We start from the raw sequence: 26798 nt of genomic DNA on the forward strand, positions 1-26798 counted from the left end.
GCACTTTAGGTGTTCTGAATTAACTCCCTCCTGTCACTGGCTGCACCTGACTCTGCTTAGATGGCAAGTTTACCATAACATCCTTGGTTCTGAGGTTAGTAAAGAGGACACTAATTTTTGCTGGAATCATCTCAAGGCATTATGAATATTGAATGTAAAATTAACTGTGATTTTTATTTGGATCCAAATGGAAATTCTTTCTGGATGATTTTTGACACTGTGAAATGTTCATCAGTCCTTGAACTGGCAGTTTGTGGTACCTGAATGGATTTCTTTGTGGGGTGGGGGGAGCAACCACAGAGTTATACTATTTTCCCCTTGATATCGAGGAACCTGTGCTCTTTCAAGTTCATGACTTCACATCGATTTGGTTGGTGCCACCAAGCAAAGAGTCATGAAACTGGAGTGGGTCCAGAGTGAATTAATCTGAAATTAATTTGATTCTGAAAGACTCCATCTGGCTGTGTTTGGGAAAGGCAGTTAGACAGATATATAAACACATGATCATCTGTATTCATTGTGCCAGATGTAGTGTCAAAAAATGAAGAAATGGCTTCAAAAAAATCAGCTATGGGGAATTTTGATATAATGATATTCAGCCTCTTAGAATAACAGCCATTATAATTTAGCACATAATCCTATTTTTATTCTTATTTGTTTAGAGGGTTAGATCAGATGATGTACATTTTAAGAAATAAGCAAATTAAATGTCAAAGCTTATTTTAATTGGTGATTTAAGATGCTAAATGGAATTTCTGACATGCGGGGAAAAGGAGAACGAGAGAGGGCCTGTATATTTCCAAATCACGATGTGCTATTTGATATTGATTTCATCTTATAATTTAAGGATTTAAAAACTAGCAAAGTAGATGCCATTTGGACTTCCCCTTTTGACATGTTTTATAGCATGACAAACTACCATCATATTGGTGTTATTGGGGAACACTCTTGATAAGCTGCCGTGCATACAACTCTGGAATTTTTCTTTTAGTAATTGTCCAAATTTGGCAGTGTTCTTTTCTGTCACTTTTGCAAATTTCTTTAAGCAGACTGTCAGGCGAATGTTTTGGACTACTATCTTGGAACTTAGTGCAATCCCTATAGAGCATCTGATTGCTTTTTCTTATGTCTAGATAGAAAAAAAATCTGGAAAATTCACATTCAGTCCCATTAATGTTATCACAATCATCAATTCTGGACCTTTATTTCCAATTTTTGAACCTCAAATATAATTTGTTGTGATGTTTTGGAGAGCAAGAATTAAATTTGACTTCTGAATCAGTTAGACATTATTGACTTTGGAAAAACCAACTCCCAACTCTTGCCTCCCATGTCTGCTTCCCCTCTCCCTCATTTCTCCCAGCCAGAACAACCATCAAAATAACAACAGGTAGCTAAAAATAGAGCAGAATACCAGGGAAAAATTAGCCCAAACAAAGCCAAAGAGTCTCAGAAGCAAAATCCGTTTCTGCATTTACTGACAACAAACTAGAAGGTGCACAAATTCTGACATTGGATCCACCGTGGTGTTAGAAAGTGGCATCCCGGCTCATCCCTAAGGGGGCAGTCAGTCTGATTAGCTAGGTTTGCAGTGCGGTTGAAAACTTATCCTCTAGGTTCCAATTCTCTTCGTTGTCTGATTTTGAAGAAATTCTTCTGACAATAAATTATATATTTCTTGGCTTCCTTGAGCAGAATTCATCGAGCACGATGTTGCCCTTCAGATGATGGAAGATTGTCACTATACAAATTAATGATTTTGCTGTGCTGCTGTCCGAGATGACTGCTGGGGCATATATCTGTGAGTGGCTTTTACCTGCAAGGCCCCCAGATTCCTGTCTGTGGCCTGTTAGGACAGGGCCCAGCTGTAGCAAAGGCTCCCTCTTGTTTGCTACTTTAATCTCCTGTGGGATTTGAAATGCAGATGACCAAGGCTGTGAAAACCAGCATAAAACAGTCTTTGAGGACCAGTGGAGGCCCTCTCCAAAAGGGCTTAAAGGGCATTAAGAGGACTTTGTGATGGAAAGGGGACTTTGTGACGTGCATTTTTGGTTATTATGAGATCATTTTTTTCTTCTTCTTAACTCTGTTGCTGGCATTTCACAAACATGTGAGTTTGAAGGCATTATCAGGAAAATAAAAAACAAAAAACTACACCTGAACCTGATAAATCAATGTTGATAGAAATTTGTATCTTTCTTCACGAATGGATTCTGTTTTCTCATCTAAACTACCATCATTAATATGACGTAATTAGTTCCCATTGACTGTCAACTTTTGATTTTCCAGATCACTGGAAGGGAAACGGTAGCATGAGTAGTTTTCAGTGCATTTCTGCTAAACCTCGTGTTGCTGGCTGCCCCCTTATGCTGGTATCCCATTTCATTTGTATTCCTTGATTGCACGTCATTTTTGACCGAAAAGGGTAGGCAGAAAGCAGGTTGGGGAGAGACCTGCCTGAGATTAAATGGTGCCATTGATAGATGATAAAATGAATAATGAATGGGCAGATAATCAATATTTAACGGAAAAGTAGATAGAGTTCTGAATGCCAGCAGGCACATGGGTCAGCAAAGTCATGGTCCTGTAGTCCAAAGTGGGAAAGCCCACTGAACAGGTTCTGCAGTCATTCAGGCACAAGATGGTAGTCAGAATTAGGACAGTGACTGTGAGGGGACAAGAGGAGCCGACAGGCATGGAGAGAAAACTGGGCATGACTCAGTAACTCATTGGTAATAGTTGCATCGACTCAGATTTAATGGGACAGTGCTAGATGTGGTGACATGGTCCTGTATAATAGTGGGGGCAAAACACATAATGTGAGGTTTGATCTACTGCATTTTAGACTTCTTGCCCTATTACAGATATTCAGTCAGAAAGTACTGAGTTCAAGGCCCTGGGCCTGCCTTCCTGACCACATTGTTTAAACTTGCAACCTTGTACTCAACACTCTCTAATTTCCCTCTGTCTTATTTTTCTCCATTGAAATAATCTCTTGAATAAGTTTTACTTATTTTGCTTATCTTCTGTCTCTCTCTAGAATACAGACTCCGTAAGAGCTACTTTATTCCCGATTTACCAATCACTGTCTCCCCAGCACCTTGAACAATGCCCAACTGAGGGAGTCACTCTGTGAATATTTATTGAATGAATGATTGAATAAGACGTCCCTGTCATCAAGAATTTCACAGTTTTACCATATACCTGACTGGGGTTCAGCTAATTATTGTTCGTGTGGATTCAGCGGTCAGAGAGGGGACGAGGTCAGAGCAAGCAGTCAGTCTGGATTATGCACATGTTCTCTGGGAGGCCCTGCTTCTGCACTCAGATTGTTGGGAGGGGGCATTTGAACCAGTAAAACTACCAGGGAATTAGAACGGAAACCTCACTGGAGGAAAAGAAGACAGGACAAGGTTATTTTTAGGTGTGCTGAATTTGAGGTGCGGCTGGAGGGTTCTGTCACAGTAGAGCTGAATGGCCAAGATCAGGAAAGTTGTTTTCACAGTGGCATGGTCAACTGCAGGAATATTGGTGAACTGGGAGCCTCTGCCCAGGAGGTCACATGGTAGGCGAGAGAGTGAAGAGTAGAGATGGACGAGACTGTACCACAGGCTCCCAGGATGTGGTATCTCAAGCACAGGTTGAAGGACTGGGCAAGGCCACAGGTACACGTGGCTACCACCCCTGCCAGGGGTCTGTGTTGGGCTTCCTCTCTTGGTGGCTCACCAGGTCTTGTGTGTCTAGGTGGCGGCTGATCCTGGGCCACTTTCTCTAAATTCCCAACCCCACAGAGCCACCGTTTTTTCTTTTTTCCATTACGTTGTCAACAAAGTTAAATGGTATAGCTTATTATCCTTTGGCTTTGATTTTAAAAATTTTTTTTTTCCAAATTCCATTTAAACATTGACCACAAGAATGCAGTGTGGTTTAGATTGCTGACTGCCCTGTCCCCTCAACAGCATTAGTCACTTGTTTGGGGCTTACTGCAGACCTTGTATATTGCTCTATCACAGGCCATATCACGTTGGATGTGGGTTTTATATTGAATATACATTTTGACTCTTTTCATTGGCTGCGAGCAGCTGAAGGGCATTAATCACATAATTATTTCTCAGACCACTCCTTCAAATCCACCACGTGTTTGACATAAAGCAAGTCTTTATAACTGCATGAGAATGAGGAAGGAAAGAAGAAAGACTTTGTGTGAGGATGACTTCCGGGTTTGTTTGAAATTCTGCAAGGGGGAATCACCTGCTTTAGCCAATCAGTTTCCTGATTAAGTGGAGAGTGTTGTGAATCTGCCTTGACGGCTGTTTCTTGTGTAAGTCAGTCCAGGCAAAGTATTTTCAAAGGGCAAAAGCAGGACTGTGTTCCTTGAGAAGCACAGCTGCTAAAACCTGGTCTTCAGGGGGTTGGGCATGGTGCCCCACCGTTTACCCCCTTGAGGTGCTTCCCATAATTCCATCACTTGCTGCTAGACTATGAATGGGGTGGGGGTACGTTTTTGTTGGGGAAAAAAAAAAAAATCAGTGTTTGGGAAGCGTGAGCCGTGTTGAATTTCCCGCGACATTTGTCTTCATTTTGTAATGATTCGCTTTTCAGTTAATTGATGACCAAGCTAATCTCCACTCAATCATCCGAAAGAGCCATTTCCGATCACTTCCTCACAGCACGCAGGCAGATTCTGCAATATTTAGGTTGGGACAAGTAAATGGGATCAGGTGGGCACCTTATATCTGCCCCAGGAGCAGTTTGCTCATCTGTAAAGTGGGGGCTGTGATCGCCTCAGCCACGGGGGGCAGGTGTCCTCGCCATGGTGTATGCCCTAAATCCCTGTGAAAATGTGAAGGCCTCTATAAATCTTCTTTGCGATGATTATTTCCCAGTTGCCATTTCTAAATGTTCATCTGAAGCACCTCCTCCTCCTGTGCAAATGCCCCCTGCTGGACCCTGAGGTCCACAGAACTATTTCAGATAAATCACGGAAGGAAATGAGTTTCCCGGGTGGGGCTCTTTATAACGGATGCCCCTCTGCCTTCCCAGCCAGGCATGCTCAGCCATCAGGTACCCCCTGCATGCCTCCAAATTTACTTCTTTGTGGGGGTTTTCCAGTATTCTGCTTTTTACTAGCAGTCAAATTGAGATAAGGTAATCAGGTTTCCCTTTTACTTGGTGGGGCCACACACTCGTGTTCTGTGACATTTTCCATAGGAGCAGTTCCCTGTGAGTCATGGTTACAATTTACCCTGGTAAATACATGTATAGCTTTTAGACCTCCAACCAAACACAGTCCAACCTTAACTCCAGTAATCTAGCCAAATGCCTGTCTCAAACATGCCCTTTCTTAGTCGTGTATGAAAGAAAATGATGTCTGGTACATTCTTGCAGATGTTTTTTTTCTTTCACATTTTATCCAAGTCCAGGTCTGAGCACATTATGTGTATGTGTACCTTAAGGAACCTTGAACCTTTCCTTGAGAGGAGCACAGACTCATTTACTTACAAATTGAACATTGGAGGAGAGTTTTGCCTCTTTCAGGTACTTAGGGTATTATTTGCTCCAGTTAATCTTCCATGAGGATTCCCTAGCTGATGCATGGCCGTCTCACCTCAGACCTTTGGGGCCTCATTCCCTAATTGGTGTGGCTGTGACTCAAAAGATTTTGCTACACAAGATAAATGGCAGCAATACCTCCCAGGTAAATACAGGAGCATCATTATTTTCACATTTTATTGCTGTTATAACTGATATCCAGGGAGTTTTGAGTTTATAAAAAAAAAAAAAAAATCAGCCACCCATGATCCCACTGCAGTTAGGATACAGCTGTTTCTGACCAGTAGCAAACTGCTCTGTTGAGAGGCATCGGGGAAAATGGAAGTTTCCTTCACATAGCTGTCAAGTGGTGCATTTAAAAAGGACTTGCAGTTCTCAGAGTTTGGGGTTAAAGGGCAGCTGATTCCTCTTTCTAAACAGAGAGGCTGGGCTAAGTTTGGAAGGACAGTGAGCCTCTCCAGGGTGGCGCGGTTCAGAATTTCTCTCGTGTTTTCCTGAGGATCAGGTAGGAAAAGCTGCTGCCTGCCCCCCAGGTGCCATGTAGCCAGTCTATGGGGAAAAGCACGCTCTTCCTAAATAACCAGCACCACCAAGATGGACAAGGTAGAAGACTGTTAATATTGATGAATTCCGGGCTCATCCTGTTGCCCGCCAGAGGCAAGCAGGCCCACTGCCAGGTCCTTTCTTTTGCTTTTGCCTTATACAGCTCCGTCTTGGATAGTTTCCTGTGATAACCAAACAAAGCCTGTTCTTTGTGTGCTATTACTTAAGTACAAGTGATATTAAAAAATGACTCCTGAGCCCTTTGAAAGATTGCTTGTCAGCTGACTGAAATGACAGGACTGCGGCTAGGATATTAGCAAGAGCCCTGGCACAGATTGAGAAAGATGGTTCTCTGGCAACACCCACGGCTGCCGACCTCTCACAGCTCTGTCTGATCCTGTGGGTTGCTCTCCACAGCGTAGATGACACCTTGTCAACTCTCTGACTTGCATGGAGCTGTCTGTGAACCCGGGGAACATATTGGACACAGAAGGGGAATCACACCAAGGTTTCAGGCAGCTGGTCTTATTACCTAAATTATCTCTTCCATAAGTCAATCTCTGTGTCCAAACCACAACTACAGAATCATAGGAATTAAGAACCAGATGGAAGTTCTTCTGTCTCTTCATTTTACAAGTGAGGAAACTGAGGAACCAGAGTAGTTACCTGATTTCCTGTGATACCACAGTTTAATGGATGCTGAGCTGTGACAAGAACCCAGGCCCACCAGCCCACTATCTACTGACCTGTACTGGAGTACAGATCATTCCTACTTCTGCATTCCTACTTACTGCATTCCTACTTCTGCAAAACAGTTCCCCACGAAAAATGTTGAGGTTAATCTCAACTTTACTCAATGTTTAAAAGAGAAAAACATGGGGGAGAAGTATATTTGCATCTAGAGCTATTTAAATAAAATTAACTAAAAATTGAGTTTCTTACTTGAGTTAGCCACATGTCAAGTACCTAGTAGCCACATACAGCGAGTGGCTACCATATTGTTTTGTGAAGATACGGATCATTTCCATCATGGCACTGAGTTGGAGAGTGCTGATACAGGACATTCTAAGGAACAAAAAATGTTAGCGTAATAAGACTATTGATAACTGCCAGAGAGATTACTATCTTTAAAGAATTTTTCCAAGACAACCCACCTTTTGTATAATTTTTAGTTTAGAATATATGCTGAAGGAGGCATTTTATGTCATTTTTTCAGCATTAACATAATCATTTATGGCCAGTTGGCACTTCTCAGCCATTTTGCAAGTTTGTTGCTCTTGCCCTTGTATAGATAAAGGAAATACAACACAGAAAGTTATCCAAGGACAAGATGAAAGATGAGAAATCTCAATTTTCTTGTTACCATTCTCCAAAAGGAAACCTACAAATCACTAGGCCTTATAAAAAGTTATTGTCCTGGAATGCATAATAATAATGTGTTGAATCAATTATTATTTTTTAATTTCACTTCTTGAGAGGGACCTCAGAAGATTTGCATATCCTCTATTGATCTAGTTCTTTTTACTAGAAAATAGAGTAGGGAAGTAGGTCAGTGCACTGCTAAAAGCAAAAGTAAGCTCATTTTCCCCAACATCATCATATTTTCATCTTGGCTCTGAGACCGATACCAACAATACCCACTGGCTTTGTGCTCTCTGACACATCGTCCAGTTCCGTATGGCATCTGTCCTAGTGGAGCCTTATAGCTGGCTCCTTGCCGAGAACAGAAGCAGAATTGGCACTCGGGATCATGTTGCAATTTACAGGCAAGGTGCCAGCAGAGGTGTAGGTGTCTGTGTCCAGGGCCCATGAGTGGTCACCAAGTCCCTAGGAAACATCCCGCTAGAGAATCCCAGTTCCTGGAATAGTAGGGAATGGTGACTGGCTTTTAAATCTTTCTCCACCCATGTTCTGCAGTCACTTTTTGTTAAGGGTGTGACATTGGAAAAGGCACAGTATCTCTGTGACTCCCAGTTCCTTCATCCCTAAAATGAAGATGATTCCAACTGGAACTGTTGTGATCATTGTATGTCAAGTACATGGCAAAGAGTAGGCTATTGATAAGTATTAAGTTGAATTTCAATCTACATTTATTTTCTTTCTTTTTTTTTTTTTTTTTTTTTTTGGTATCAGGATTGAACCCAGGGGCACTTAACTACTGAGCCACATCCCAGCACTTTTTTATATTTTATTTAGAGACAGGGTCTCCCTGAGTTACTAAGTGCCTCCCTAAGTTGCTGAGGCTGGTTTTGAACTCACAATCCTGCTGCCTCAGCCTCTCGAGTCGCTCAGTCTGCATTTCTGCACCATAAAAAGCACTGGGCTGGATGATAAGGATGGCTAAGGAGTGATGAGAAGTGAGTTAGTATTAATTTTCTAAGCCAATTAGATTCTTGTAGGTAGAGGTCTGACTGAGGATCTTTTTGAGATTTAGGGTATCTGTTCCCAAAATTACTTGTCCATGAAGAATCACCTCTTTGTGGGCTCTGGCAAATACTCCCAAAGGTTTTGCTATGAAACACATAATTTCTATCTTGCTTAGAAGTTTCTGTACCATACCCCCATGAGGACAAAAGAAGTCAGTGAGTCTCCACTAGAAATGAGCATCAGCCAGGAAACCTGAGTCCCTGGGAGGAGGAGCATAGGTAGATTAGAGCAGAATTAACCAGACTGTTGAAATACAGGCAGAATTCAGGGTAGGGGATTCAGTAACAGTGGGATATGACTACCAATTCCAAGTGACAGCTTCTGATAGGGAGGGTGTGGTGGTGGTTTTAATTTATCTGGACAACAATCATGGCTGGATTTACTTACGGCACTGCCCTGCCTTGAGCACTTGGTGTAAATCTTTGGAATAGTTATTTGCCAAAAGGCAAACAGGAAAGAACATAGATTTGGATGGGAGATGCTCATGAGTTTGACTGTGTGGGAGTAGAGAGGAAGGGGACCCGTGGAGATGAGAGACATCTTTATGAGCTGATTGGATAAACCAGAGTTTTAAAGTAACATAAAGGACCCTTAAATTTGGCACCTTCTACCATCTTTCACAGAGGGAGAACAAAGGCACATATGCCCATTTTAGACTGCCTCTTGTTCTGCAGCAATTCCAGGGACCTGGTAGGACTCGCTCTTGGCTTATTCTTCCCATGGATTTGCCACGAGCTGTTTACTCTCAACACAAGCCAGGCAGAATAGAATATTTTGCCACATGGTGGATTAGAAATATTTTGCTCTTTGGGACCCAGTGGACATAGGTTTGAATTCTAGCTCTACAATTTATAAGCTAGTCAACTTTGGAGAGGAACTTACTTCTTGGTTATTGGCAACTGAAAAATATACTTTCTCTGAGAGTTGCTAGAAAAATTAAAATCATCAAGTACCTCGCACCATATTTGGTATATAAAAATAACATATTATTCTTACTTTCAATATGTATTGTGTTTGGATCTATATTGTGAAAATTTAGGATTGAAAAGTCACTCGTTTCAAATGCTTCCACAAAGAAGGAATTCACAGTAGAAATAGCTGACATTTATAAAGCACTTATTCTGTGCTGTGTTCTGTGACTCTGTGAGATGAAATCTGTTCTTCCCGTTTTGTAGATGAAGGGTCTGAGGCCCAGAGTAGCACAATTAGGAAGTGGTAGTCCCAGCAATCGGAGGCCATGCCCTTAGCCACTGCAGTATACTGCCTCAGGAAGATAAAAAATCTCCAGGCAGCCCTCTGACAGAGATGATAAAATACACACTTACCTACATAAACATCAGAGTTTGTGCAAGACTTGAGCCCTCATCTCAGCTTTCCTTCCTTTAAGGGTCTTGGATAAAGTTATGTATTTTGAGAAAATGTAAAAGGCCACATATTTGGAGAAGCATCGAGGAATGTTTGCTTTAGAAATCAAAGTTTAGATATCGGACAAGAAAACTGCCACCTGACTCCTTCGTTATATTAATTGTGGTCTGTACAGATAAGTTGCAATAGTCCCATTTTTGAACTTCCGGTTTCTGTTAGCTGAGACCTGTGGCATTGCCTTCCTCTTTGCATTCTAGCTGGTTGTCAACAGCAATAACCACGAGTTCTTCCTGTCCCACAAATAAGCCTTGCCACACTCCTCGCTTTCAGCATGCTGTGAACACTCCATTCTGTGCTGCCCCGCGGCTCTGCCACCTCCACCCCTCTGCAGTCATGGCTCCACAGGGTTAAAGTGTTTGTTGAATTCTCAAAGAGTGATTGGAAAAGAAGTATAGGTGCATAAGAACAAGATAAACGACCTAGCTCCAATATAAACAAGCATTACATTACACCTAAATTGTTGAAAGAAGATTTTGTACTCAATATTTTATTCAGCAGAACATTTTTTATAACAATAAAGTTGATTAGAGGAAGCTCTGAAAAATGCTTCAAGTTAGACAGTCTGATTGTTTATCTCCAGGATAAAAAATAAATAAATAAAATGGTAAAATAGAAGGCTAAGAAGTAGAAATTGAAGTCAAGACCTAGTGAAGAGTATTTTGACATCATTTTTCTCTCTCTGTTAAATCTAATTGAGGATTTCTCCTTTCCATAAGGTTCGGGTCTTTTAACTGTTAGTGTTGCTTTTCTTCTCCTTCTGTTTTATAAGGGCTCAAGACTAACCTAAATCCGCAGCAGATTTAAAGTACTCTTTTTTTTTTTTATTATAACAAAATAAGAAACTCTGCTTAAGATCTTTCAGTACCTTCTTACTCTTTCCCTGAGGGTACAGTGAACTCACACCTGCCATTTGCAGTTTAGTTGGAGTCCACGTGTCCCCTTCCTGATCTTTCAGCTTCTGGGCTGGGGGTAGTCATGGACCAGGCTCTGTAGATATGGTGTCTGCTGGGTTTGCACCTGTTCTTATATGTTGTATTTTCATAGGCTGAGAACCTAGACCAAGAGCACAGCTCTGCTCTGAGTGCTGCTGAGAGTCAGTCTTCTCACTTGGCAGAGTAGCTGGCATAGGAGCCATGTCAGGGGGTAGGCGGGACAGAAAAGAAAAGGGTATGCGATTTTGCTTTGTTATTTACTCTAGCTCAAATTGGTGTGGGGGGTCCAAGTCAAAAAGGAACATCTTTATTGTATTGCATGGTGATGGCCAGAATTGCAGGTTTGAAAGGATCCAGTCTCTTCCAAATGGGGGTTTGGGAAGCAACATGAGGAAGACTGATATGTGAAAGCTTATGGTTTTGTTCTTTGTATCAGCCCCAAATATTTACTGAAGCTTGGAGAAGAAAAGACAGACTCCCTTTTTTTTTTTTTTTTACTCCCTGCTCTCCCAAACGTGTGATTGTTTAGAACTTAAGTGCAACATCTGGAAGTCAGATATACAGAGAGCAATTTATGGAGTGTGAAAGATTTGAAATATTCAGTGTCCTTTAGTGGGAACTCAACTTTCTGGGGCTGCATTTTTTTCCCCCAGCACAAAGCCGGCAATTCTGAGATCTCTTTGCCTGTCTGAATTAAACCCTTTGTGCCTGGGTCCCATAAACAATGTGCTTTTTAAAGGGGCAGCCCCCTCCCAGCTCTGGCCCTTTTCTCCGGTGTGGGCAGCCAATCAGCTGCGCAGAGCTGCTTTGCTGGAGCGCTTTCCATTCCTAGCAGCAACAACGTACTAATTTGATGCACACATGGATGCCTCGCGCACTCTGCAAATTCATCACTAGCATCTTGCATTAGTCATCTGACGGACTGCCAAGTGTTTCATTTTCTATCCATGTGACTTTATTATTACCACCTCTCTCCTCTCTTCCAAAAACCTCCAAAAGAGGGCGGGGAGTGGGGGAGAGGAAGAGAAATCCAGCAGAAATCCAGCCCTGCCTTTCTCTCCCAGCCAGTGCTGAGCAGATAACACTGCCGGTGCATTGATGGCAGCCTTGCAGATTGAGACCTGCACTTAACTTGCAGCTGCCTCCCAGACCCGGGTTCCGAGATGTCCACGCCCTGGGTGACAGGCAGCGGGGCGCTGCCCTGTGCTCCGGCAGCGATGCTGAACAGCAGCACGCAGTGAAAGCCCCGTGCCGCTGCCGAGGAGCAACCTAATGGTGCCTCTGCTTTGTTTTAGTTCATCAAATTGCTACGACTCATTAGGCACTTTCCTCGTGCTCCTCTCCCTCCTCCTTCCGCCTCCCCAACCCCCACCCCTACTATTTTTTTTCTTCCTGTCCCTCACCCTGCAGCCCTAACTCTGGCTCCCGGTTCCGTTTTTGACAGTAACGGCACAGCCAACAAGATGAACGGAGCTTTGGATCACTCAGACCAACCAGACCCAGATGCCATTAAGATGTTTGTCGGACAGATCCCCCGGTCGTGGTCGGAAAAGGAGCTGAAAGAACTTTTTGAGCCTTATGGAGCCGTCTACCAGATCAACGTCCTCCGGGACCGGAGTCAGAACCCTCCCCAGAGTAAAGGTACAGACAGCTCGGGGCTCCCGGGGCAGGGGTCTCCCAGGTGCCCAGATGGGCGTCGCGGGTGTCGCGGGCATCTTGGGCGGGCCACGGCTACCCAGAGCCCTCGCCTGCAGGAGGGAGGGCAGCAGGGAGGGAGGGCGGGCTGGGAGCAGCTGGTGCTGGCAGCCCTTGTGCTCCGGCTGCTCCTCCCGGCTCCTCCCCCCACTCCCGCCCGCCCGCTGGGACAGGTGGGATGCGGGAGGGAGGGCCTGAAAGCTGCTTGCGCCTCTGTCCGGGCACCTGATTGCTCCCTTGAGGTCACTTTCGAGGCAGCACGGGCTCTTCTTGGGCGGGGTGGCAGCTTCTGTAAGGAATAGTGTTTCTCAGCCTTGTATTTCAGGAGCTAACTCTTTCTGTGCTACCTTTCCGTGGTTTCTTGTGTAATTACAATTGTATTTCACTTTGCCACAGCCCGGGGGGACCTTGAAATGCCTTGTCAACTGTTAGAGCAATGCCCTGGTGCAGAGAAGAAAGGGTTCACTTTTAGGAGAGACATCCATGCTTTGGGGCTTAGGTGGAAATCATTAAGTGTGCTTTTTGGAACCAGGGAGTAGCGCCCTAGTGGCTTAAGATAGTTAGCACACCTTCCACAACGCTTGAGGTTTACGCCCTTATCAGTGGTAGGATTAAAGTGTACAATCTGGTGGTTGTTGCTGCCTCCATTTTAAGATAATGGTGATGGGATGGAGGTTGCAGATATTAAAATAGAGGCCAGAAGCCACTGTAGCAGGTGGATGCTTCTGTGTATTCAGGTCCTACTTTGTAAGCTCTGCGCAGAGCTGAATTTAAAACATCTCTCTGCTGCCACTTGGTCTCTGTTGCTGTTTAACCTTCTTCCTTAGTAATTTTGTTCTTTCTCTGTTGTTGATCTCCCAACCTCTCCACTTAGGGCTTCTCTGTCCTGTAGATCTCGCAGTTTGTTCTCTATGCCTCCGTACTTCTGTCCAGCTGTTGTTTTATTTTTCTGTTGCATCTCGGAAGAGAAATCTCATTACTTGGTCTGTATATACTTTAGCTGGGCACATGAATATTGGTATATACTTTTCTGTGAGCTCTTTCCTTATTGGCAACGTGAAATTATCAGAGTAAGTAATCTTTAAGACTAACATCCTTTGAGAAATATTGGGACATCTCTTGTTCTTGATAGTTCCCTAGGTCTAATGGGGTTTTGGGGAGCTTTGTAAGGTATTTAAAAGTCCCTACTTATTTTATAAAGGTGAGCAGACTTGCCTTCAGATTATGTTCATAAGATGATAGTTTTCTATTTCAAAACATATAATCCCAAGTTGTTTTTAAAAGACCATGGTAGGGCTGGGGATATAATTCAGTGGTAGAGTACTGGCCTAGTATGTTTGAGACCCTGGGATCAAATTCCCAATACCAAACCCCCACCATCACCCCCTGGGGGCAGAGGGGGGGGGGGACATGGAATTTTGTCACCACAAACTTCCAAGTTCATTGACCTGTAATTTGAAAAGCAGAAAATCAGATATCTGAAAATCAATAGAAATAAAAACCTCATAAATTAGAACAACACTGAACACTTTTAGTAAATATATTCTGAAGCTATAAACGTACATGTTTCCCAAATGGAGAAAACAGTTTGTTTTAATACTTTCATAGTATCCTACTGAGGAGAGAGGGTGTAATGTACAGGATAGAGCCAGGGAGTCCCCAAATAAGGGCCCTCCCGTCACCTAGAATAGCACCCAAAGAAAACTAGGCCAGAACAGCAGCCACAGCTCGTCCTTGACTAGGAAAACGTGACTCTGAATTTTGGATTATCAGCAATTTTCAAAATGACCTCAGACAAAATAATCAGCTCGTTTATTGTTAACGCTGCCTGGTTAGTTGCTTTTTAGCTTTCAGGTACACAAGTCTCACCTTGGCCCAGACAACCTTTTTTTCTAGTCAGGTAAATACTTGTGTGTGGTCTAGTCATTCTGCCATTTTGCCTGGCGTTCTTCTAAGCAACACTTTTACTCAGCCTGTGTTTAGACTGTACGTTTGGTTAACTTCCACTCACTATGTCTTCTAGCTGATTTCATGAAAATGGTTTGTATTAGCCCAAGGTCTTGTAGAGGAAGAAACCTGATGAGAGAACTAACTTTTTTGAGCATGTGCTATGTATGTATCAGGCCCTCTGTCAGGAGCTTCTCATGTATGCTGTCATATAGGTTTTATTGAAATCCTGAGCATGAGTGATCTTCCTCACGTTTTATAGCCAAGGAGCATGAGGCTCAAAAGCATTTAGAATTGTAGACCAGTTTCCTCATCTCATGAGATGGAGTGGAGATTTGAACATAGTCCATCAGTCTTCACGGACGATCCCATTTTTCCTAGCAGTGGGGTCCATTTTAGGGCTTGGGTCAGAGGCCTCCTTACCCCAGATGAACTGAAGGAATTTCGCCTTTTCGGAGTGGGGTTGATTTCATTTCTTTGTGTTGAGTTTTTGTACTCATGGGTTCCAACCCAGGGTATCCTGGGATAGGAGCTACAGATGAAATCATTCAAATCTTACCTTTGGAAATACAGGTCAATTCCCATTACTGTGAACTCCAAGTCTCACATCAAATATTGCTTGAAATACGTGGGCTGTCAGCCAGAGCTTGAAAGGGTTTTTGTTATACAGACATCTCTGTTGTAAAGGTATTTGTTGCGATGGGATTTGGAAAGTATAATGACATTCCTCTCAGAGGATTACAGCCCTTAGCCGCTTATGTAGAGACAGCCACCACTTCCTTTACATGGATACCTATGTGTGCCATATATTATTTTGCCTGTTCATATGTAAAGTAGGATGCTAAATTTGCATTGATTTTGACTCTGTCAGCATGGTACAATTATCATGTTTTCACAGGGCTGATGTCAGAGCTTCAGAAACCAGAATTACTGGAGGCTCTGTCTAAATGTGGTTTAAATTATCTAAGTAAGACTTTTTGGCGTGGCCTTGATTTATTGTCTTACTGACCTTGATGGTTCTAAGGAAAGAGACAAAGTTAGGTTATTACCTAATCCAGGTGAGTTAGAGCTTTTGCATTTGATATTCTGTTTAATCTGTAGGCGCAAAGACTTGGTCCTATTTTCATCCCTTAATAGAAAGAGTCTAAGCTAGTTCTTCTCCCAGTAGATGTCTGTATTGACCCAGCAGGCCCAGCAACCCTGGGGAACTAGGCTAAGTAAACTGTTCCACCTGTTAGGACTTAAGGGGTTCTCGGTGGTTCTCAGCTGAGTCTATGGATGAATAAGAACATGACTTTTGAAATCTGACAAGGCTAAGGTCAGGTTAAGTCAGGTTTTTGGCTCTGCCACTTCCTAGGTGTCAGCCTTGGGCACTTTCCTTAATCAAATCTGAAAATGGGAACTGTCTTCATGGAGTTTCTGGGGTGATGAAAATATGTGCTTTGCACAGAGCTGGAATTGGTAGGAGTCTGTTGTGACAGATGTTATTGTGATACTTGTTATCCTCATCATCACCGTTTCCAAGAACTTACAATCCAGTAAGAACAATAAGCTAAGTTCACAGGCAGTCGCAATATAAAAGACATGAGAACAGAGTGAGAAACAAAGAGATGGGCATACTGCAATAGTGGAAGTTCAGAGAAAGAACAGATAACTTTCAGCTTACAGGAGAGAGGGATGATGGCATCTTTGAAAATGATAATAGGATTTCAATGAGTAAAGACAATGTTGAACATTGCAAGTAGATGGACTGACCTGTCTCGGGCAGCAGGTGAGAGGAGCAGGGTGTATTATGGGGACTGTGAATTCTGCCAGGGTTCAGAGGAAATGTGAAATACATGAAATGAAATGGAAGAAGAGAAAATAATGAAGCCTATAATTTATAGGTCTGAGCCAATTCTTAGAAGACCTTAATTCTTAGGATAAAAAATCGAAATTTCTTTGTTAGACAGTTGATGATCTAGAAAGCATACTTTAGCAAAAAACAGACTTCAGGGTGCACCATGTTGACTTGCATTGAGAGAAGAATGCAGTCTGTCAGGGGACTGCAGAGAGAGGGACTGCAGAAATAGACAGGGACTTGATGGCTAAAGTTGGGGCAGTGGTAATGAGGTCTTGGCTTAAATGGAAGAAATAAGGAAGCAATCAGCAATGGTAGTAACAAAAAAGAGAAATACTACGTTCAGTTTTGCTTTTGCTGAGTCTGAGGTGCCACAGAATTGTCGAGAAGGATGCAGGCCAAAAAAAAAAAAAAAAAAAAAGCCATCGGATTTGGTAATGGGAAGGACTTTTGAGAGCATTTCAGAAGAACAGTGGAGGTTAAGGAGGGGAAAAGGAATTGAACCGTGGAGATGGGGGCTGTGAGTGTAAACTACCTTTTCTTGGTCTGGTCATGAAAGAAGAAAACTCAGATAGAGGTGCTGCTGCTTTTTGTGCAAATATAAAAAGATGGTAAAAGAAGACCAGAAAGAGGATCTTCGAAGAGAGCAAAGGAAGGAAGAATACAGGTAAGAGAGTAGAAAGTTGCTTAATTTGAGACAGTAGGGCAGTTAAAAGGAAGCAACCACACAGAAAATTTCAGTATAATGAAGGGAAATAGGTGACAGTGCATACAGATGGGTTCAGTCTTCATGGTCAGTATAAACATTTAAGAAATCCGGGTGGAGTTCTAGACTTAAGAAGAATGGGAAAGGCTTAAAATGACTGCTTTGGAAAATTCTGTAGGGGAAAGAACAGCAGAACTATTGAAGAGCAGAAAAGGCCAGGCCCACTTAAATTCAGTTGATTCAATGGGTCCTGGTGATTGTGGTTCTGGATGACCCATCTGTGAGCTGATAACGGAGTCCTAGGGAGCCAGGAGCTGCAGGTAGGTAAGGCAGCTAAGGTAGAAGATCAGGAAGGAAAACAAATAGGTATTCTTTCCAAGGTCCACAGCAGGGAAACCAGTAAAGACAAAGCTTGCTCCCATGTTGGGAGAAGGAAGAGTTGAAGGCTTGGGGATTGAGTCATGATGGAAGAAGTGGTCCATACAGAGACATGCTCAAAGGAGACCAGACTTGGACCTGTAAATGGTAGATAAATGACCAGCCTTGGATCATCACTCTCTTAATATTTTAGTAAATCAGAATTATAATCCAGGGTCATGAGCTTCTAGAGAGGGGTGCATATTCTATAATAAAGGCTGCGCACATTTTCTGGACTTAAATGGTCAGCTATTTTTATTTCTGATTTTACAGGACCAAAATCTAAAGTGACTAGATTGAAATCATGTAACCTTTGAGACTGTGATACAGGAACAACACTTCAGCCCTAGTCTAATGCCTTGTTGATCACTTTTTACTGTGTCTCTTTTAGTAACTTCTCAACCAGGAGAAAAGCAGAAAAGGGAAGTCGATTGTGTTGACCATCCCTACATACCACAGACCCAAAGAACAAAACTTCCTTTTTTCTTGAAATGTGTCGAGAGGTCAGGGCATAACCGCTGTGCAGCTGTAGCCCTGCAGTGTTTAGAGCCCAGAGCTTTCTGGGTGGAACAAAAATTAAATTCATGTCTCCTTTGGGAAGGGTTATTACCTTTAAGTTTCAAAAGAGCAGCTCTGGTGACGCTTATGACACTAATAACGCTTTCATTTTCTTGTTGGTCAAACTGCAGTTCGGGTGACCCATGGGACTGGCCCCATTAGAATATGATGGCGAGTCATTTCTTTCCATCTCACAGGCTTGACTTCAGTCTTCAAGAATTCATTAATAAAACCTAACTTGGTCCTAATCTCTCCCTAGTTTAGTACAATGGAAAAATTTCTTGAGAATGAGCCCTGGCTGGAGAAGGAACAGGGAGAGAGGAGAGGGGAAGGAGAGAAGCCTGTGACGCCTAACCTCATTGATTTCAGAGTTTGGCAGAGAGACTGAAGTCATGTCTCAGTCTAGAAGGTTCCTCTGTGCTGTAATAGGATGAGGATAGGCCTTGGAGTCAAGAGACTTGTGACTGATACTAAGACTGCAAGCTAGTTAGAGAAGGAGACACAACTTCTTTCCCCTACAACAAATAATACCTCCTGCTCAGAGCTGCTTTACATATTCAGTAAGAGAACAAATGTGCATGCCGCCAGTACGTCTAAAGAGAGTTGGTAATCTTATAAGCTTTATTCTTCTTAAAAATGTTAAAGGTTTGTAAAGAACACCCCTGGCCTTTATATATGGGAAATGCAGTGGGAGTTGAGAGGTTCATTTCCACGCTTCATGCCTCCTCTTTCTTCCTGAAACCCTCTGTCAGAAACTTCACTTCAATAAAAAAAAAAAAAAAGTGGGCTTGAAGTCCGTTGACTTAAGTAGTGTCATATCAAAACCAGTAATGGAGAAAGAATTTAAAATGCAGGAAGGTGAACCCATGCTACATTTTACTGCCTGCGAATAAAGTAGGGGATAGGATTTCTGTCCTACATTTCAGCCAGGGTTGCTGCCCTAGATTTTCTGGAACAACCCCAGTTTGGATTGTGCTGCCTCAGTGGCCCACAGGCAGGATGCTTTCTTTCTCGGTTCATTTTATGCTAACAAATCTGTGTTACTTGTTGTGACATCCTTTTGTTGGTCAACCAAGGACCCACAGGACATACATAAAATGTAGTCGGAATTTTTATGTTTATGCAAGCAGAGACCCTCTTCTCCTCATAAAAGATGGATTCGCTAGTTACATCATATGGTCATGTTAGGAGACTTAACAGCTCTTTTCTTGAAATGGAGTTTTTAATCATTTTGACTTGCACGGATGTCACCCATTGAACAATTGGGATACAGGAAGGAAAAATGTTAAAATAACTGCCTTGAAGTTGTAGCAAGAAGGGATCCCTTTCGATTCCCTGTATTCTGGCCACGGGTGATTGGGCTGTGTCTGTCCAGCATAGTGCTGAATTGCTGTTACTTCTTTCAAAGGGCAGCTTCTACCCTGGCAGATAATATTTATCATGGGTACATTTTGATGTCTATATCTCTGGAGAAGAAAGGAAAGGAGGGGAGACGGGACAGAGAGAGAGAGAGCCAAAATCAAAGCCAGTATCAAAGAAGGCAAGAAATTACTCAAGGCTGCTTCTGACCATTTTGTTTTCTTCTCCTCCTCCGTCTGGAACACTAAGACTTCAGCTGGTCCCCAGTCATCCAGTCCCTGGTAGATTTGCGTTTCTGGAATTAAAGTTTTAGAAGGACAAAAAAAAAAAAAAAACAGGATTTGGGCAGAAGGAAAGTAGACTTCTTTGAATGGACCCAAGGCTTGAGGAGAGAACCTCTGGCTTGGTGGCCTTCTGTCCATTTGAGTACCTGTAAGACATTCCAGGTGGATGGGAAGGTGAAGTCCAGCTGACCTCAGGGTTGGCATCCAGCGTGTGGATACTTTGCCAGCCTGGAGACCTCATTTGCCTTTGCTCTTGTGCCCGAGAGTTTTCTCCACATTAAAGATGCTGTTCCATCACGCACACCATTGTGCCACTGAGAGTGACCATCCTGCTGAGTGTGTTGAAGCCAGTCCTTCCTAGCTAGAGAGAGAGGTGCCCTGACGGGGTGACACTGTTGGCAATTCTGAAACACCTCTGCGTGGCCTGAGTTCCATCTGTCTTCCCCTACTCACTTTTTTTTCGCTCCACAGACCCCAGATGATTCAGCATTCACGTTGAAAGATCGACTTTCTTCCTTCTTCAGTCTTTGCTTCTAATAAAAGTCTAAAGTAAACCCCAGTCGGGCTGGGGCGTACCAAAGTGGCAGAGCGCTTGCGTAGCACAGGTGAAGGCCTGGATTCTCTTCCCAGCACTGCAAAAATCAATAAATTAATGAATTAGCCGTGGGTATTTTAGAAGTTCAGAATGCTAGCATTAAGAAATAATTTCATGGGCCTAGGGCTGGGGCTCAGTGGTAGAGCGCTCGCCTAGCATGCATGAGGCACTGGGTTCAATACTCGGCAGCACATAAAAATAAAATAATAATAAAATAAAGATATTGTGCCCACCTATAACTAAAAAAATAAATATTAAAAAAAATAATTTCATCACATGTCTTTTGAAGAAGTCTGTTATCTTTATCATTCCAACCAAAGTGGAATATAAAATGCTATTAGTATAATAGCTAGCTTCTTTGGGTGGACCCAAATCTACTAATGTAGGATACTTTTGTATCCTACATTAGTAGATTTCTTCTTTTTAAAAATTGTTTAATTGTAGCTGGATGCATTACCTTTATTTTATTTATTTATATGTGGTGCTGAGGATTGAACCCAGGGCCTCACACATGCTAGGCAAGTGCTGTATCACAGACCCACAACCCCAGCCACATTAGTAGATTATTAAGTCTAAATTTTCATCCTTCGAAATATGGCTCCAGATGCTAACAAAATTTAGGCCCAAGGTCTCAAGCTTTTCGTTCTTTATCCTAATTTTATTGATCCTCAGACCAGATATTCTCATGCCTTATCCTCTAATGTTCCCTGGCTTGAGTCTTTTACAGGGACAATTCTCCCTCTAGTTAGCAGCCAGGGTGTGCCACTGTGAATAAACAATCTGGTCCTCTCAAAACCTTTGGAAACTAAGAGGAGATGAAAAGATAATTGGGAAAATGAGAAAAAAAACCAAGCTTTTAAATAATAGCTTTTAAAATAAATTTAGGTTTTCCGGATGATGGGATGTTGGCTTTCAGGACAACTGATCAACAGAATTGAAAATGTTCTGACCCATATACTGTGAAATTCAGTAGAAAGTCGTTATGCAGCAGGTATCTTGGTAACATGTTAGGTAGATCAGTAGAATAAGAGCTAGAGTAAAATGGCTTGTTAAAGAATCAGGGTCTTCCAGTGTCTGAGGATATTTTTCAGATCAACCTCGAATAGCTCATGCTATGGAGAAAGGAACACAAAAGAAAAGTACGTACGTGGATGATGGCTTATGGACATATTGGATTTCTCAAGACCTTTTTTCCCCTGAGTGGTGTAGACAGATATACTGGTCACAAAGAAGCATATTTTGCTATAAATAGAAAAGGGAGCTAGTCAGATGAACGGGGGCAGATTGTAATGGTAAATCTAATGGTTGAGGGTGGACAGGGATGGCAATTGAAACACCACAGGAACTGGTATTTAGAATCAATACTTTTTCACTCTCTATGTAAATGACTGAGAGACACGTTCCTAATCCAGCATCCACATTCTGGCATTAATTCAAATTGGAGAAACCCATAAAATATACTTCAGACGACAATCAATTCCAAGGATAAAGGAGTATAATTTCTCTATTCCCATTAGAGGATCATAAATTGGAATTGGAGAAAAGAATGAAAGGATTGAGAGAGAATATTTACTCATTATATTCATTAACTGACCAAGAATCCTATCTTTAGAAAATATTTGGGGGGGGGGGGTTAAATATTTTGAGGTACACTCGGGCCTTAGGTTTATGGAACACAAATTGTGCAGCCTCAGCTGCACAGGGGTCGAGGTCTGTCTCTTGACAGCAGCCTCGGGCCTCTCCACCACTGTTCCCAGGCTCTCGCCAGCAGAGTCCAGAGATGGCTGTGGTTTTGATGCCTTCCATTTCCCTTTTAGTTCGAGGTGAAAGGATAAAATGCTTCCCTGACTATTGTCATTTAATGGAAATCACATCATAGACATGTAGAGAGAGAGAGAGGAAAACCTTAGGGAGAGAAAGGAGCACAGGAAACCAGGTTTCTGACAAGCTAATGGTCAGACTGCTCCCCACACGCTCAACACGATGATACCAGACTCCAAGTGCTAGGGGACAGGTAATTCACTACTTTTCACAAAGAGCTTTTTAGCTCCTATCTAGGCCACTTTGCCCAAAATTCAGAAGCGTTATTGAAGATATATCAAGGAGATGGAAGAGTTCCAAAGGAGAGCAGCATGAGTCACAGAGGTCTAGGAAGGTGAAGCCATGTGGAAAGGTCAGGAGGTTAACTTAAAAGGCCTGACAGCATTGAGTCATGAGAATGAAAAGGGAAAAGGCTGCGGCAGGACATGAAAAGGAGGGATTGTGCTCGCAGAAAGAGAAGAGAACATGATTGAAGTTTTGAAGATGCTAAAGTGCAAGAGTGAAGCTATATATAGATAAGCTCTTCCAATTAATGCTAAACCCTGGGATTCTGCTGCTTATACTTAAAATGTTGGAGCTGCAGGTAAAGGGTAGAGTTTGAGCCAAACTTTTGCACAGAGGAAGTCATGAACTTGGAGCACGTGAGGAAAGTTAAGGAGATGGTGGGTGCAGCCAACTTGGCAGTCCCCAGGAGCAGACTCTGGCCAGCTCTCTTCTGGGGCTTAATGCACAGGTCCTTTTCTGGCAGTGCCTTGGAGGTTAGGGTAGCCTTGAAATCCCTGGGTCCCATTTAATGTTGAATTTAATATAGGCTGGACAAATGGAAGATGCATTCCAGAAAGCGAACAAGGTGTTTACCAAGTGTGAGCCACGTGACATCAAACATTTATTGGTACCTACTGTGTGCAATGTATTGTACTTAGCGCTGCAAATATAAAGAAGAACAGGCCATGTTCTGTACTCTGAAAGGGGAGAGAGAATTTGAGATATTTATAGACGGGACTTCCTTCATGTTCTTTGGACACGTAGGGCCAACTTTGAGCTAACAGTGTCCGTAGTGTGTGTACATGTATCTGCACATGTGTTTTCTCTTCTGGAGAGTGTACTCAGCAGAGCTGGAGAACCTGTGCTGTTCATGTAGCACAGATAGAATGAGAGGTTAGGGGAGCCAAGGTCATGTCAGAGTACAAGCCTAACGCTTTGCTTTTCTTTCTTTTTTCTTTTCTTTTCTTTTTTTTTTTTTTTTTGGTACTGGGCATTGACTCCTGGGTCACTCAGCCATTGAGCCATATCCCCAGCCCTTTTTTATATTTTATTTTGAGACGGAGTCTCACTAAGTTGCTGAGGCTAGCTCTGAACTTGTGATCCTCCTGCCCTCAGCCTCCTGAGTTACTGGAACTACAGGCATGTGCCAGCCACTGCCCCTGTCATACCTTTCCGTAGCAGGCTCCTATCTCCTCTTTCCTCTTTCTCTTCATTTTTAGTTTTCTTTGTACTTTCCCCTCCCACAGAGGCAGTTTAGGGTAGACACTGGCTAAATGTCTTACTAATGAGCCTTTCTGGGGGTTTTCCAATAAAATACATGGATATGAAGTTGGAAGCCCTCCTGTTAACATAACTAAGGCATGGGCAACACATCGAGCTAGCCCTCAAAACCCTTTTTCCATGTAACCTGTTTGGTGTAGGGTCCTGAGGATGAACTGCCAGCCCCTGCCCGTGGGCGTACATTCATTACGCTAGAGTGATCAGTGGCCTCAACTGTCATGGGAGGCAAATGTGTGGGTGTGTGTGTGTGTGTTTAAAACTCATGTGTTTCAGATTCTGTGATAACCTGAAGTTGGTTTATTTCTCTGAATGCCTCCCCCTTTTCCCCCCAAATAAAAATGATATTACCTGCGTGGTAGACTTCTGAGGAATAAATTATTTATAGAATGTTGAATGTAAATTGCCCAGTGCAGTAGTAGAAGAAAATAATGATGAAGAAATAGCAACAGCAGTAATGGTGTCTCATTTTGTAAGCTCTGTGTACTTTGAAAGGTTTATTATCCTAAATTTTTGTGCCGCAAAACCTTATAATGCTTCTTTTTCAACAAAGTTGCTAGAAAATATCACACACAATTTAAATAAGCATCGCAGTGAGAAAGGAGAGGTTGTGGTAGAACCAGGCGGGGGAGGGGAAGCAAAGATAAGCCGCAGTCCCTGGGGAAAGAGTATAAAACTTGGCAAAACAAAATTTCATAATTCAGAGTCAGAAACTGTAGAGGGCCTCCAGTAGATTCCAAACCTAAGTAATTGAAATTGTGTTCCTAGATTTGAAGATGACAGATTCCTTCAAAATAATTATAAGTCCAATTATCTTGCTTTGGCCCAGCTCTCTATGGACCTCCTGCAGAAACCGTGGGATTGTTGGACTGGTGCTGGACTGAACCCAAATAGTGTGTTATACCTTGTGTTTGGAGTCCCCCTCCCCCAGGTATTATGTGTCATTGACATACAGACTTTACTGTTATCACTTATTCAAAGTTAACATTGCGCCAAAACTACAATCAACAAGATGTTACATTCGAGTTATTTTTCAAGGTGGATGGCAACTCCTTCCCTTCTTCACTATTACACCGCCTCTGATGGCTGGCGACACCCAGTTTTGAAGATGATGGGTTGGCATTATAGAGTAGTCCTGTGTGGCAAAGAGGAGAGGAAGTTTGCTGACTTTGAAGGCAGGAGCCCTTAGTTATTTACCTGCCCACTACACCCTGCCCAGAATTGTCACTAGTTTCAGAAGCCTGTATATAATAGCTCATTTCAGAGGAAGTATTAAGATAATTTTTAGAATAGTCACAGCCTCGAACAGGAAGTAAACATGTTCCCAACTTTCATACGCATCTACCTCTTACGTATCACCGAGGCATCCCTTATGTTCTGTTTAGTAAGGAAGTGTTATAAGAGTGGATACTAATTCTGAATAGGTTTTCTTGCCATATTAACGTAGTTATTGCAACATAATAAAAGAAATATAGTTTGTTCTTTTTACTTTCTGTGATCTTCAAAGATTCTCTTTCAAATTGGATTAGCTTAAGTTGGGTGTTTTTTGTTTGTGTTTGTATATGTGATTTTAAAAAAAAAGAATATGAAGTTATTAAAAAGAGACTGTGAGCCAAAATGTTTGCATGAGTTAAGAAAAATCAATGAGAAAACTGCTTAATTTGTGTACTCCCCTGCTGTGCTAGAAATAACACTTTCCCTTTGCACTGCCATTAGAGAGAAAATGGAGCAGCCTGGTTTCATTGTCTAGATGGAATCAAATACCTCAGTGGGGTAAAACAGGAAATCGGGCCTTAGCTTTTTAATCCTTTATAAGATATTCATGATCCATCCAGGTAGTTACATTTTGTAATTCGGGACCATTTTGCAGTTTCTCTTCGGGATTCAACAATAACTTGCTCACTGGGGGCGAGAAGGCCAGTTAACCAGGAAAGGCTGAGGAGGGCCTTTCTCTGCCTGTTCTGCCCCAAGTGTTTTCCCTACTATAATGAGAGTGTTGCGGGCAGTTGCAGTCTCCATCTGTCCATCCCTAAGTGAAGTCAGCCTGTCCCAGCAGTGGCCTTAGAAGACAGCCACCATGTGGCTGAGTAAGCCCCACCTAGATTTGAAGCTGGTGGCTTCTGAATAGGATCTACGAGAGAATGTCTGAAAAGCACTTGGAGGTGTTTTGTAAGGGGTTAGACGAATCCATAAACGTAAAATAAGATTCCAAGCATCGGCCATCCTACCTGCCACATTGCCTCCGCCTGGTTTTTGTGCAGTTGAGTCAGCAACCTGGTTAGACAGGAAAAGTAAACGCAGTTTCCAAGCCCAGCCTCTCTCCTCTCTCTGCCAGCCGAGCTGCTGCATGCGATGCTCTTTGTGAAGTGGACATCTGTCTAATGGGAACTGGATTGTGACCACCAGTTCATTTTACACAGACCACCATACAGCTGCCAGATGGTGACAGGTCTTAGCTATTTTGCGAGTCCAATCCGAGTTGTGCTCAACTCTAGAGGTGGGAAACATGGGATCCTTCTACCAAGCCCATGTCCCTGCCACAGAAATCCATCTAAGGACCTCGGCTTTGCTCTAATCTCTATGAAGGAAGGAAAGAGACTTAAGGAAAGGTAATGAATAAATTAAAGACTTTTTTTTTAATCGCATCTTTTAGGCTTTCCTCTCCACCTAATTGCACTCTAATCTGTATTTAGGAGCACAGTTTTTAAGTGGGACATGTCAGGCTTTCATGCCACAGATTAAGTTCCAAGGCAAATAAATTTGTGACAGCTTAAGAGGCGAAAAGAAGAGTCTTTGTCAAATGGCTGAGTTTGATTGTTTAACCTAGACTAATCAGTAGTTGGAGGGCCTGCCATGTGTCTTGGGGATGACTGGGAAGCCGAGGAGATAAGAGAGGGCCCTTCGCTTTGTGGCTTTTCCCTTCTTCTGCATGAGCTGAAGAACTGCGGGAATGCATGTGGCACTGTTGGTTGGGCTGCCCTAGCAACACAGAATGCTGTGTTGACACATATTCCGTCACGTGTTTGCAATGAAAAGGCTGCATTTTTGAAACACTTCAAAGTCAGGAAACCGTTAAACCATATCACATCCTCCCTGGCCCTCCATCCACTTCCCCCCTACCCTCAGGAAAATTGCCCCCATTTCATAGAAAAGG

General features: G+C 42.7%; 1 protein-coding gene across 14 annotated transcripts in view; it reads left to right on the forward strand.

Annotated features, from left to right (window-relative positions):
• Nucleotides 1-26798, forward strand: part of Celf2 (CUGBP Elav-like family member 2) — a 496258-nt gene that overhangs the window by 325672 nt on the left and 143788 nt on the right. For 13 of the 14 annotated variants that reach the window (XM_071599796.1, XM_071599795.1, XM_071599797.1 and 10 more), the window contains one exon: nt 12325-12521. In XM_071599796.1, the coding sequence (XP_071455897.1) occupies nt 12325-12521 (197 nt within the window). Of the gene's footprint in view, nt 1-11823; nt 12156-12324; nt 12522-26798 lie in introns of those variants that run through there. The other variant, XM_027944869.3, reaches the window with a different exon arrangement.

The sequence above is a fragment of the Marmota flaviventris genome, chromosome 12 (assembly GCF_047511675.1).
Source record: "Marmota flaviventris isolate mMarFla1 chromosome 12, mMarFla1.hap1, whole genome shotgun sequence".
NCBI classification, from domain to species: domain Eukaryota; kingdom Metazoa; phylum Chordata; class Mammalia; order Rodentia; family Sciuridae; genus Marmota; species Marmota flaviventris.